The following is a 14,025-nucleotide window of genomic DNA, read 5'->3' as shown; positions in this document are numbered from 1 at the left end:
GAGCGCCCCCTGGTGGTCAGCGCACTTCATAGCAACTGACTGTTTTATTTGCATTTAGGGTTTTATATATTTAGACTAGTGGCCCGGTGCATGAAATTCATGCGGGGGGGGGGGGGGTTCCCCTCAGCCCAGCCTTCACCCTCTCCAATCGGGGACATCCCTCCTACAATCTGGGAATCGGGGACATCCCTCCTACAACCTGCCTGCCTGCCTGATGGCGCCGCTCACCTGCCTGCCTGCCTGATGGCCTCTAACCCCTCTGCCTGCCTGCCTGATGGCCCCTAACCCCTCTGCCTGCCTGCCTGATGGGCCCTAACCCCTCTGCCTGCCTGCCTGATGGCCCCTAACCCCTCTGCCTGCCTGCCTGATGGCCCCTAACCCCTCTGCCTGCCTGATCACCCCTGCCAGCCTGATCTCACCCCCACTGCCCTCCCCTGCTGGCCTGATTGCCCCTAACCCCCTGCCGGCCTGATCTCGCCAACTGCCCTCCCCTGCCGGCTTGATCGCCCTTAACTGCCTCTACCTCGGCCCCCACCACCATGGCTTTTTCCAGAAGGAAGTTGGATGTCCGGAAGATGGCCGATTGACCTGGTCTAATTAGCATATTACCCTTTTATTAGCACATTGCGTACCGCATAGAAATCTCTTAAGACATACGCCAGGGACCTCACGTTTTTGGGCAAACTGCACGTTATTTAAATCATCATAACTACAGATCATAATGCACTTTAGGTGTTGTTTTTCAATAATTATAACATTTTTATTTACAAAAACAAACAATTAAAGTTCCTAGTACTTTTTTAACGTATGGTACTGCGCAAAACATTTTCCTCTATGAAGAGGGATCAAACAAAATTTACATAAGTATCTAGATTCACTCCTTTATCCATGGGCGGCACAAACTCTGCAGGCTCGCGTAGGAAATTTTTTCTTTCCACTCGCTGGAATACACGTAGGTTCATGCTGCTTCATATCACCTGACAACCTTTTGGGTGGATCTTTACGAGGTGCTCTCCTTGCACCCCCAGGGGAAAGGGCTGGACAGATTTGTCTCTGGTTCCAGAGAGCCTTCATTATTGTCATCCGTTATCCAGTCTCTCGCCACCGATAGCAGAAACTGTTTATACTTCATTTTTGCTTGTAGATTGAGGACGTTGTACACTGTGGAATTGAAAAGTCCACAGTTTATAAGGTACAGCACTACTTTTTTTTGTCCATTTCATTGTTTTCCTTAGAATGGAACAACACGAAAGGAATTGATCTGCACGGTCAATGCCTTTCATGTGGGCATTGTATTCCTTGATGCAGGTAGGTTTTACAATATTCTCTCCCGTCTTTCTATTTTTTTTTCCTGTTGTCGAGACAGAAGTGTCATGGATCGTTGATATCATTCGGACAACCCGCTTGTCTTTCCATGCTAGGAGAAGAATATCGCCTTTTCTGGAAAATATTATGTCACCTTTCTTCATTCTTGATGTTTTCATTTTCAAATTTGGCGGTAAACCTCTACTCTCCCTAATAGTCCCACAGACTCTAGTTTTGTTCTGTAGCAGCAATTCAGCAGTAATGTAGCATTGTAATAATTATCCTGGTAAATATGGTGCCATATGCCAAGATAGGGTCCAAGGACTGAAAGAACAGTTTCTTGCAATTTCCTTCCTTCAGCAGTGTATATCTCCATATTGCAGATATAGCCGGTGTCACTCTCGCACACCATCTGAACAAGTAAACAGTATTTTGTTATTTTTGCTGGGTTGTACGTGCGAAATTTTAAATGTCCTCTCCATGGAATCATTCCCTCATCCAAAGACAACTGTTGCTTTGGTTTGTATATTGTTCGAAATTTATGCAGAAAATAATCCAGCACAGGTTGGATTTTGAAAAGTCTCCCCGAGCGACTGTCCATTTTGGCGTTATCATTGAAATGCCAGAATGTCCATATTTGCTCAAATCTATGGCGACTCATTGTCTGTGGAAATATAGGGGTACATATCAAAGGATCTGTTGACCAATAGTCTTTCAAGCTATCTTTTCTTGTTTGACCCATCAGAATAATTAGGCCAAGGAATTTCTTGATGTCCTTCTGTGTAACCAGAGACCACTTTAATGTTCTAGATGGTGTTTTGCGTTTCATTGCGGTTTGATTGTTGATAGTTGGACAGCTCTTTGCACAACATCTCAAACAATTCATCACCAAAAAAGAGATTGGTCACAGAGGGTACAGAGTCACACTGAGACGGAAATGTAGTGACCCCAGCATGACCTTCAAACATTTGTAAGCATGGTGGTGTGTTAATTTCAGACCAACAATTATCAGTAGCTTCGTCAGTGTCGGAATCACTTGAAAGCACCGCCACCTTGCACTTCCTTACAGGTCTAATAATTTCACTGTCAGTAGAATCGTCTCCGGAATCGTCAAAACAGTTATCCGCATCTTCGATCTCACTAGGAATATCTGATAAATTATCGTTAAATATTTCTGGAAGTGTATCAGTTTCGTTGGTTTCCTTCCTTTTTTCTGAGAGAGGGCATTTCTAAAAGCGCCAGGAACTTGAAGACGAAGACTATTCGAATGACCGAAATACAATGTAACTGCAATGCTTTATGGGTTCGTGCAATTATATAGTTTTTCGTAGATTGACCTGCATGGTTTCCACCAATGAGATCGCTTCATTCAATGTGGACTGTGCCGCGCCAGCACAGCCAAGGGTGTCTCTGAGTGGGGGGTGAAAGGATGAAGGAAAGACAGACAAGACAATAGTTGGGTCTCGGTGGGACGCTGCTCCCTGAAGAGGAGACAACGCCAGCGCCCACAAGCCCTGTCTTTATTTTATAGCAGATGCCACGAGGCAAAGTAGGGGCGTGATCACGTTGTTTACAGCATTCTCGTGAGTCTCAACCCTACTCAACTACATGTACCTAAACTCTATCACAAGGCACGTGGGGCTACATGTTCGGACCATAGGTTCAAGCTTACAACCACAGCCGTTGGCTACGATTGTGCCGGGAGGGCCCTGCCCTCCAGCTGGGACTTGCATGTGGCAGTGAGAGGACCCTGTCCTTTCATTAGTCCGAGGCTTGAACCTGGCCAAAACACTGTAACCGCGCCCCACAGTGGACAAGACAGTGTGTTGACATCTAAGGTCCATAACAGACGGCGCATGAAAAACCGTGAGCGGTCCTTAACAGATGGCGCACGAAACACGAGAAAACTCGTGAGCGGTACTCAGTGTGTTAGTATAGATTATATAGGATAGGATTCCTTAAATGGGGGGGAAAAGCCTTCTTCAGCAGGAGGAGATGCTCTTGGCAGACAAAAATACATAATCCCTATATCTGGACTGATAGTCAGCCATATGCACTATACTGCCAAACTGGTCATTAAAAAATTGAACTGCTTGCTTACACCTTACACCAAATAGCTGTTGCCCTTAAAAATCCCTCCATAGCCCCACCTTAGGTTCTGCCTTCGCAGTTCACCAGATTAGGTTGTGATTGGTCGGTTTCTATGCCAGTCAGCATCAAAAGCTCTGCCTCCTAGGCAACCATTGGCTCCTTGCAGTTCACCCAGATTTGGTTCTGATTGGTCAGTTTTTATGCCAAGTCAGTGTCAAAAGCTCCGCCTCCTAGGCAGCCATTGGCTCCTCATTCACCCAGATTTAGTTCTGATTGGTCAGTTTCTATGCCAGTCAGCATCAAAAGCTTTGCCTCCTAGGCAGCCATGCTCCTTGCAGTTCACCCAGATTGGTTCTGACTGGTCATTTTTTATGCCAGTCAGTGTTTCTGGGCCTATCTCCAGGCCTGATCAGAGAGGCAGGGCTGATCAATAGCCACCCCAGACTGCTGGCGAGAGGGCTGAACTGCTAATCTCTCAGAGAGTAAGAGGCTCGGCTGCTGGCAAGGTCTGCAGATCAGCCCCGCCTCTCTCTCCCCCCAAGAGGTCAGTTCAGCCCGCTCGCCAGTCCCCACCCACGGGAGCCTGCTGCACGCAGCCTGGCATTTGGTTGAGGCTTCAGTCATTTTGGACGTTACGGACTTTGGGTTTTTATATATTGGGATATTTAGTGTACCAATTTAAGAGGAAAAATGTAAACAAAATTAAAGTCTAGGGAAAAATGGCACTTCTCCTTAATCTTCAATTTAAAGTTATTCTTTTTTAAAAAAATATATTTTATTGATTTTTTAGAGAGGAAGGGAGAGAGATAGAGAGTTAGAAACATCGATGAGAGAGAAACATCGATCAGCTGCCTCCTGCACATCTCCCACTGGGGATGTGCCCGCAACCAAGGTACATGCCCTTGACCGGAATCGAACCTGGGACCTTTCAGTCCGCAGGCCGACGCTCTATCCACTGAGCCAAACCGGTTTCGGCTAAAGTTATTCTTTAATAATCCATTTACACCATCTTATTATTAAATTTTAAAGAACATCACTGCTGAATTTCAGACTAAACAATGAATGAGTAGAAATAATGACACCACAAGAGTTAAGCAGAGGAAGTAATATTGATTAAAAAGTTGAATGTAAAATCTCCCTTGGCTAGAACATTGGTAACTTTTTCCAAAGAGAAAATATAACTTGAATCATAAAGGTTCATTTTTTATATAGTCCAATACCATGTTAATTAGAAACTCATGATTTGATAAAAACAGTTTTAGTTACAATGGACTTCTAAAATCCTACTGGGCATGCTACTTGCCATGTCTTACTTTCCTGAGATAACTATCTACATTTATTTTTTTAAAAATTTTTTTATTGATTTCAGAGAGGAAGGGAGGAGGGGGATGGAAGCATCAATAATGAGAATCATTGATCAGCTGCCACCTGCATGCCCCCTGCATGGGGATTGAGCCTGCAACCCAGGCATGTGCCCTTGACTGGAATCAAACCTGGGACCCTCAGTCCACGGCTGACGCTCTATCCACTGAGTCAAACCAGCTAGGGCTCTGCATTTCTTAAAAACGAGAAATGAGTTTGCCTGTGACTGAAGTTTCAAGAAATAGTTTGGTGCTACTATTAGCTAACATGTTATAGTTAGAATACTATATCTGCAGTTCAGAAGTGCTTTGATTGGATTCCATTTTAGAAAGATATTCAAAATAACAAAAACATTCTTCTAACAGCAAATAATGTTCCCACTTTTTAAAAAATGTTTTTATTGATCTTTTAGAGAGAGGGAGAGAAACACTGATGTGAGAAACATTGATCAGTTGCTTCCCATAAGCACCCTGACCAGAGATCGAACCTGTAACCTAGGTATGTGCCCTGACTGGGAATCGAACAAGGTGACCTTTTGGATGACACTCAACCAACTGACCACACTGGCCAGGGCTCTCCCACTATTTATTTATTTGACATATTGATATTTCCATAAACTTGTAAGTGGAAGATAAGCTGTTCAATAAAAGCCATTTCATATGTACAATATACAGAAATTATTTAAAAGTCTGTTCATATATTGGATTCTTTGGGCACTAACAAAAAATTAAGATACAAATAATTGACTAAAAATGAAACTATCATTAAACCAAGAAACACAGGAACTGCACTTCATTTCAGGGGGTAAAAATCTCAATCTTACTGTGTTAGAAGAATAAAATACATTTGTCATAGTATACATTATCATATTCCCTTAAAGCAGAGAGTAAAGTTTTAAATCAAAAAGTGTTCATATTACTTATCTATACATTTAGGAACTAACTTCATATCACTAGTTACACATCATTCTCTCATCATGCAAAAAAAAAAAAAACTCAGTTATTTCCTAAGGTCTATTTAAGTCAAACAATAAACTAGTAATAGCAAATTAATTAGCAGGCTGTAAATCAGAGCGGTGTAGAAATTCTGCAGTTGAATTGTATTTCTTGTCTATAGCACTGCTGCTATTAAATCCATTTTCTCCACATATTAGAAGAAAAAAAAAGGCATTGATAGTCAAAATAAGATTTTCATTGTTACAACAAATGATAGAATATGTGAGAGAAGGAAGAGTTCCTAATGTTATAGCAATCTTTATGATCTATATATATAAAAGCCCAGGCGACTGGTCGACCGGTTGCTATGATGCGCACTGACCACCAGGGGGCAGATGCTCAACACACAGGCATAGACACATGGAACAGACTAATGAATCTCAGAGGGGAAGGAGCAGTGGGGAAGGCGGAAAGAGATTAACCAAAGATCTTATATGCATACTAGAGGCCTGTTGCATGGATTCGTGCACTGCTGTGCCCTCTCGCAATCTGGGACCCCTCAGGGGGGTCGGACTGCCAGTTTTGGCCCAATCCCTATAGGCCAGGCCGAGGGACCCCACTGGTGCACAAATCTGTGTACCAGGCCTTTAGTCCTTTATAAAGGTAAAGAGTTATTGTGTGCATATATGTGGAAAGGAGTATGAAACAAAGGCAGGTGGTTAGGACAGACATATAAAGGGAATGCTGAAACTATATTAGAATTATATTTGTTAAAAAAACTGATCTGAAGTCTGCCAATCAAGTGTACAAAAAAAGAGCAGACATTAGTGCAAGTTTAACCTGGTAATTTATTTGTGAATAAAGCTAGCTAGTTTTGGTGAGGAAAATGTTTAATCCTTTCCCTGAAAACATAAACAAACTCAAAAGGAATTTTAAAGGTAGTAGGCCAGAAAATGCAATAGTAATTCTTGTAATCTTTTTTATTTAAAGAGAAAAATCAAGTTGAAATGTGTTAAAATACTTTTCAGATTGAATATTTATCAGCCTATATAATCTGTTGTTCCAATTGGATTTTGACTTAAAAAAATTTTATACGAGCTATCACATCTAGAAGTGAAGAAAATAAATTAAATCCCCTCCCCCTTCCCAAGATATTATTTAACCTCTAAAGCATAAAAAGCTATGTAATATCTTATACAAATTAACCAGTGTTCTTAAAAAAGTAATGCAGTTTTGGACTGATGATATTATGCTGTATTTGTGGTGAAGTACTAGGCACAAGAATATATATATATATCAATTAGGCATTTTCAAGTCTAATTAGTCTCTAAAGTTATTTAATTCTTGGCAACATTGGTATGCATTTTGGTACTTAAGTCATGAATTGTAGAGAACAAGAGCAGTAAAGTATAGCAACAGGGTCTGTAGCAACAATGAGTGTTGAACAAATCTCTTCTATGAACTCTGTGATTTGTTTTGCAGTTGGTCACCTGTAGTAGATCCTGCAAAGATAAAAGAAAAACATAATTTGTTTATTGTATATTCTCAACCTGGGAACTCCCTGAGCTAAAGTTCCCTTCCACCACCATTGATGATTAACAAATAAAAGATCTAAAAAACAAATATGGTATATTTCACATAGGTAAAATAGTCTGATATGAAAGAATCTGCATACCCCCTAAATATTCTAAAGAGCAGAACTGGAGTGTCGACTTGGTGATAAGACAAAAAGGTTTCAGACTAACATTTCTGTGAGTAAATCACAGGTGGATAGCTGAGTTAATTACAACTCAAATACCCAATGCTATAAAAAGATTGGCATTTATGTTATCAAAATTATAAAATATTTCTTCAGATTCTAAATATGCTACTTTTTAAAAAAAATAAAAACAACAATAAAACAGAGGTCAGGGGAGAGGGAGGAGAAGAATAACGCTAAAAAAGTAATGGGTTCTATAAAACTTGGAGATTTTAAAAGCTGATAAGATTATTTTTTAAAACAAAAAGGGTAGAGGATAAAGAACTTTCTTCCCTGTTTTATTTTGTAGTCTTTTCTATCTTTGTATACTTTATGAAGCTAGATAGAATACATTCCTATGTAAGTAGTACTTCATCTCCACTGAAGAAAAACCAAGCATTGAGCTAATACAAATTTCAATCATTATCTTTAAATGATAAAATATACTTATGTACTGTATGTGTGAAATCTAATATCTTACAAATAGAAAGACAAAAAGAGCTATTTTCAAAAGCTGTGGTTTAAAAAAAGAAATCCCTTTAACCTTTGGCACAGTGTTGCTGGTGCAAATTCCCAGAGGCAAATAAGGTAAGTATTCACAGTGTTTGACCAGAGTTATTAAGAATTGATATTGAAAGTCTGAGCAGAAACTGATGAAAACTCATAACCAAAGAAACATTCATTTTTAATACATCAAAATAAATCACTAAGATATAGGTGGTAAATGGGAAACAAAGAACAATTAGGAGAAAGGCCAACTAAAAATGGGTAATAAATTTTAAAAAAGACATATAACAATTATTCAAAATAAAGTTTGTTCAAGTTAAATATAAGCTAAACAGGTTATAGTGTATAAAATGGAAATGAAATGCTGAATAAAGTAAACTGTATCACCCTGGCTGAATAGCTCAGTTGGTTAGGGCACCATCCCGATATGCCAAGGTTTCAGGTTTGATCCCAGGTTAAAAATAAGCGAGACAACAAATTGATGTGTTTTTTTCCTCCGTCTCTCTCCATTCCTCTCTTTCTCTAACATCAATAAATAAAAATTAAAAAACGAAACAGAAAACAAACTATACAAAAGGCTAAATAAAGCCTAATATGGAATATCAAAAAATACTGTAATAATATTTTTATTATGAGACACAGTTATCAGATTCTATCACAGAAAACTGATATTTCACATATGCTCACCAAAACAATATCATAATTTACTTTCCTAAGACTTAGCCATCCAAAGCACAACAAATAAAGTTACATCTCTACTGAAAAGTATGTTTGCAACTACAAAGAGTAGGTAAAACAGGCACAACATCTGTATTAGTAGTGTAGAAGATTCACCTTCATGGAATACCAAAATAACAGCTTGTTAAAAACAAATAAATAAAACTATTTCCTATGACTGATCAAGAGTTGGTAGGCTGCAGGGGCAGACTGTCTGAGACTTAAAAAAACAAAACAAGCCCTGGCCTGTGTTGCTCAATGGTTAGTCAGCCTGAGCACTGAAGGGTCAAGGGTTCAATTCCTGGTCAAGGGCATGTACCTGGATTGTAGGTTCCATTCCTGGCCCCGGTTCAGAGCATGTGCAAGGGGCAACCAACTGAGAGACACATGATGTTTCTCTCTCTCCCTCTGCCCCCTTCCACTTTCTCTAAAAAAACCAATGGAAAAAATATCCTCAGGTGAGGATTTATAAAAAACCAATTAGCCGGCTGAACCAGTTTGGCTCAGTGGATAGAGCGTCGGCCTGCGGACTCAAGGGTCCCGGGTTCGATTCCGGTCAAGGGCATGTACCCTGGTTTCGGGCACATCCCCAGTGGGGGGCGTGCAGGAGGCAGCTGATCGATCTCTCTCATCGATGTTTCTAACTCTCTATCCCTCTCCCTTCTTCTCTGTAAAAAATCAATAAAATATATTTTTTAAAAAACCCCCCAAAACCAAAACCAATTAGCCAAATAACCTGCCAATCCAACAGTCAAAAGAATCAACACTGAAAACATATCATACAATTTGTACCCAAAGGGATATTAAATCAAATCTTCCATATTGAAAACATTTCTTTTAAAGTTTAAACCTTAATTTAGATTATGAAATATCAAACAGGATCTAAAACATTAAAAACAAAATACAGCTTAATATGAAGACAAACATCATTGTTTAAAATCAAGTAAACCAAAACACATTAATATATAAAATATGGTCTTAAATCAACTCTTGGCATAAAAAACTTTATTATTTTGAGATTGGCCACAGGTGTTTAAATTTTAGAAACTTTTGGCATAATTGAATGCCAGCAAAATATTCTGAGGTTCTTCAAGTTTAAAGCAAAATAAAGTCTATTAGGCACAAAGGATTACAAGAGTCTCAGGAATATTTCTTAAACATCTAACCTTGATTTGATTCTTCCATATGCATACTTTCCCCAGTTGCACTCTCTAACATTTCTTCATCTTCATCATCTTCATGTAGGTCTTTTGAAATTAATTGCCTAGCTAATTTCATATTCAGTCCTTCATTGTAGTGAAGCTTCCTTTTCATTTCAAACTGTCGCTTTTTTTCTATAAAATACAAAAAATAGGCTTAGGAAGTCTTTAGCTCAAGGACTGGCAAACTTTACAGCCTATATCTGTTGGTACTGCTGGAACACAGTGATGCTCGTTTGTTTTTGTAATGTGTAAGGTTGCTTTTGTGCTCAAAGGCAGAGCTGAGTAGCTGCAATAGAACAATATGGCATAAAAAACCAGAAGTATTTACTTTCTAGCCTTTAAAGAAAAAGTTTGTCAATTTCTGCTTTAGATGGTTCAGGTATATCTTAATTGGAATACAAGAATAAAGCCATTTAGTAGCTCTATTTGTGAAGAAAATTTAAAGATATTGAAAAACTTTCCAGAAAGAATTGAATAGGGGGGAAAAGCAAACTATAATACTGTGTGTTTGTGTGTGTATTGACAGTCTGAGTAGAAACTGATGAATACTATGTAGAAGTATTATATACAAAGCCTGCATGTATGTGTATGCATACATATGGAGAGAAAATAAGACTCAATAAGTAACAGTGGCTAATTCTGGGCCAAGAAACTATGGAATAATTTTAATATTTTCAAGTTTTTATTTTTATAATTAAGAAAAAATTTCTTTAAGAAATTCTTACTATTCATTAAGAAATTACTAGGATTTTAAAAAATGCTGGCTAAAAACGCAACCTCATCCCCAGAGTAATTTTAAGAAAAACCTATTATTAAAGTTATTATATAATTATGGACTATTCTTTTATTTATATTCACCATAGAAACATTAAACAAGCAACAAATAAACATAGCTGATCATAATTAATAGACAGCATTTTAAAGATCAACTGTTTATGAAGAAATAAGTCTAAGATTTTAAAATTTCTTAGACCTGTCAATTAAAAAAAAAAAAAGGGGGTTGATATAAAATTGCCAACTATTTATTTTGTCAAACAAGAAAGCATTCAAACTCATTCACCATAGTTTTATTATGGCATTCATAAAAATATTTTAATGCCAAAAAGGCATAAAAAAATAAAAATCTCTCAGAATATAGCTATTCAAAGTACTTCCTCAATGTCCTCTAATTCCAAGTTTTTATCATTATGTATACTTATGTTTTACAGGCATTTATAGTTCATGTCACCACTCATCAATCACTTTCAGGAAAGTTCTGAGACCAACATCCATTTCAGCATTCCATAAAGATCTTGCCAAGTATCTTTCTTCTTCTCTGCTTATAGATTCTTTTGTGATTTGTTTTACTTTTTCAGAGTACCATATTGTAAAGAGGAATGAAATTAAGAAAGAAAAAAAAAGACCATTAAAGAGACCAAGTTCTCATGACTAAATTTTTAGTTATGCCTTTAAAGTATTCAGATGATGTAGTACAAGGCAATATAAAAAAATAAAACATTCTAATTGCCTCCAATACCATATAAATTTACTAAAAAGGTAACACTTTTTCTCATTACAAAGTAACACAATTTCATGAGAAGCATAGTAAAATTCTGCCATGTACAGAGGTTTACATAATTTAAAAATGATTATAGGAGAAACCAAGATGGCGGCATAGGTAAACACCGGAGATTGCTGCCTCGCACAACCACTTCAAAAATACAACTAAAAGACATAACGGACATCATCCAGAACCACAGGAAGGCTGGCTGAGTGGAAATTCTACAACTAGAAGGAAAGAGAAAAGCATACCGAGACTCAGAGGAGGTGCAGTGCTGAAGTAAATACAAAGGTGCGGAGGTGCATGTGGAGAGGGCTGGAGGCTGAGGACATGATTGTCTTTTTCAATTGGGAGGGAGTCTCAGGCTCTGAGCTCCAGTTCTGGGCGAGTCTCTGGGGACCCAGACTCATATGGGAGAAACGGGACTGTCTGGCATCGGTCGGAACTCGGGGGCAGCTTTCTCTCGGAGGCACTCGCAGCGATTGCCAGGACCTCTGAAGGCAGGACTGAGAGCAGCCATACTGCTGGCTCGCTCGGCCCGTCCTGTTGATCCCCTGGGACCCGTCCTGCCCAAGCCGTGCATGGAGGCTTTTGCATATGAAAGGCTCGGCCCTTTGCAGAGTACAAGGGCATTCCGGTTTCAGGCCCAGATGTAATAATAATGAACTAACCACATGGACTAGACAAGTGAATTATTCTTTTTATATTTCCTTTTACTATCCTACAAACTAATATAATGGAGAATATACCAATTATTTTAAGTTCTTAAAAGTTAATATTTACTGAGCACTTATAATATGCCAAGAAGCAGTGCTAAGTGCTTTAAATTCTTTATGTAATTTAATACCAATGGCTCTCAATATTTCTAAAGCTCCCGATTCATAAATGAGGAAATGTAGACTCAGAGAAATTAAGCAAATTAGACAAGTGACATATCTGGAGTACAAACTTAGATCTGTCTGACTCCATGGCCAGTATCTTAATTGTTATGCTATCAGTTACAAGACAATTTTTTCTAAAAACTTCTGTCAATAAACAAGGCTTTTTATAAGACATGTAATTTGTTTATAAGTAATAAACATCTATACCTATATATGCATCAGTAACTCTACTAGTAAAAACTGAACATGTGAAATTGCCAATTACTCAATAGTTCCCCCTGCTGGCTAATTCCCAGAAGTACAATTTAAGGAAAAAACCCTTAATGAAAATTGTCAATATAAGTTAATCATAAATTCCCTGTTCTCAATAGATCATATTTTTAGAGAATAATGAAAAAAACAAGATATAGAATTTCTATCTGAAACCCTTTTAAGGGCCTTTTGGGGTATATGTGGGGAAAATTTAAGTCAGGAAGTCACTGTGGGTACAAAAAATATAATACAACTTGAGATTATGCTATGACAATTAGGCTCAGACTATCATAATTTCATTGAATAAGCTATATTCTAAGGATGTGAGGAAGAAATAACAAATTATACCTTAGCAGCTGCCTATGACAAAGATTCTGAACTTCTTTTACAATATGTAGTCCCCACATTTCAAAGCTCTAAGTACACTACTACTCTCTTTTTTTTCTTTTTCTGAGGGTATGTGGGTGTTTCTTGCATCTTTTTTTCCTACACATAGGCTTATGGTTTTTTCCTTTTGAAAATAGTTTAAAATAAATTATATAAACAATTTTTAATTCTTAAAACGATTATACATTCATATGATTCAAAAGGTATAAAAAGCAAGGTGAAATATCTTCCTTCTCTCCGAACCTCCATACATAACCACTGTTACTGCAAAAACAGAAACAATGAGTAGATAGCAATGCCTTACTGTATATGTGCTATATGGGCTACAAAGGCCTTTTCCATCCTTGTTGAGAGGTTAGCTTTATCTTCTTTCCTATGACACGATCATTCTTTGTACGATGGAACCTAATAAAAATCTTCTTACTATGCCTGACTATCTGGAATTATTAAGTTTTTCTGCCTTGAAACAGAAAAAGCACAAACAACTGGGAAATTAGCTTTTATTTCTATCCACTTTAAAACCATCCAAACACTCAATGACTCTAAAAGCGTTAATCTAGTAAGTATTTACTGAGCATCTACTCTATGCCAGGCACTAAAAAAGTACAAAGGAACATCAATAATTACTTTAAAGATGGCAATATTTTCCCAAATTCTTGATATCGAGGTGGAAAAGACTGTCAATACAATAAACACACATAAGTAGAATTTGAATTTAAAAATGTTGCTCCCAATCTCTCTCATCCACTTTCCAAAAAGGAAAACCATTTTACAATCTTCCAAATAATGGGTTTATTTTAAGCAAAAATTATTAGCATAATGCTGAAAGCAGAACAGGAAATAAAACTACCTTGTTCTTCAGGTGAGAGGTCACTGTCTTCATCTTCACTGCTTTCTTGTACATGAACCTGATACTTTGACTCCGTGCCTTCAGCAGCAGCTAATCTAAACAATCATGTGCAAAGAAATCAACACTCTGATATTCTTATATTAACTCAGTGACTTGTTTAACTTTTGAGTACCATTAAAACATCTAAAGATCATTAACATACTAGCTATAACTTGATGAGGAAAATAAAAAGCAAGAAGAGTGAGATGGGTGTAGAAA

The 14,025-nt window shown here is 37.9% G+C and overlaps 2 protein-coding genes and 1 pseudogene across 2 annotated transcripts in view; all 3 read right to left on the bottom strand.

Moving 5' to 3' along the window:
- Positions 1 to 1,341: 1,341 nt before the first annotated feature.
- On the bottom strand, positions 1,342 to 2,858 carry LOC106696385 (piggyBac transposable element-derived protein 4-like). Its single transcript, XM_023750540.1, has one exon. It carries the CDS (start codon positions 2,189 to 2,191, stop codon positions 1,487 to 1,489), a length of 705 nt encoding a protein of 234 aa, XP_023606308.1. The 5' UTR covers positions 2,192 to 2,858; the 3' UTR covers positions 1,342 to 1,486.
- A 3,663-nt stretch (positions 2,859 to 6,521) lies between these two features.
- PPP1R2 (protein phosphatase 1 regulatory inhibitor subunit 2) overlaps positions 6,522 to 14,025 on the bottom strand; it is a 30,125-nt gene continuing 22,621 nt past the window's right edge. The window contains 3 exon segments of the mRNA XM_006110030.3: positions 6,522 to 7,195; positions 9,822 to 9,989; positions 13,768 to 13,862. Coding sequence (XP_006110092.1) covers positions 7,149 to 7,195; positions 9,822 to 9,989; positions 13,768 to 13,862 — 310 coding nt within the window. The 3' untranslated portion in view covers positions 6,522 to 7,148.
- Positions 13,192 to 13,299, bottom strand: LOC111825147 (annotated as a pseudogene).

The sequence above is a fragment of the Myotis lucifugus genome, unplaced genomic scaffold, assembly GCF_000147115.1.
Source record: "Myotis lucifugus unplaced genomic scaffold, Myoluc2.0 scaffold_14, whole genome shotgun sequence".
Lineage (NCBI taxonomy): Eukaryota > Metazoa > Chordata > Mammalia > Chiroptera > Vespertilionidae > Myotis > Myotis lucifugus.
The sequence above is the reverse complement of the archived record's forward strand: the minus strand, read 5'-3'. Positions and strand labels throughout refer to the sequence as shown.

Coding starts and splice junctions, on each gene's coding strand:
- LOC106696385 (XM_023750540.1), bottom strand. CDS start 2,191: ATGAATTGTTTGAGATGTTGTGCAAAGAGCTGTCCAACTATCAACAAT.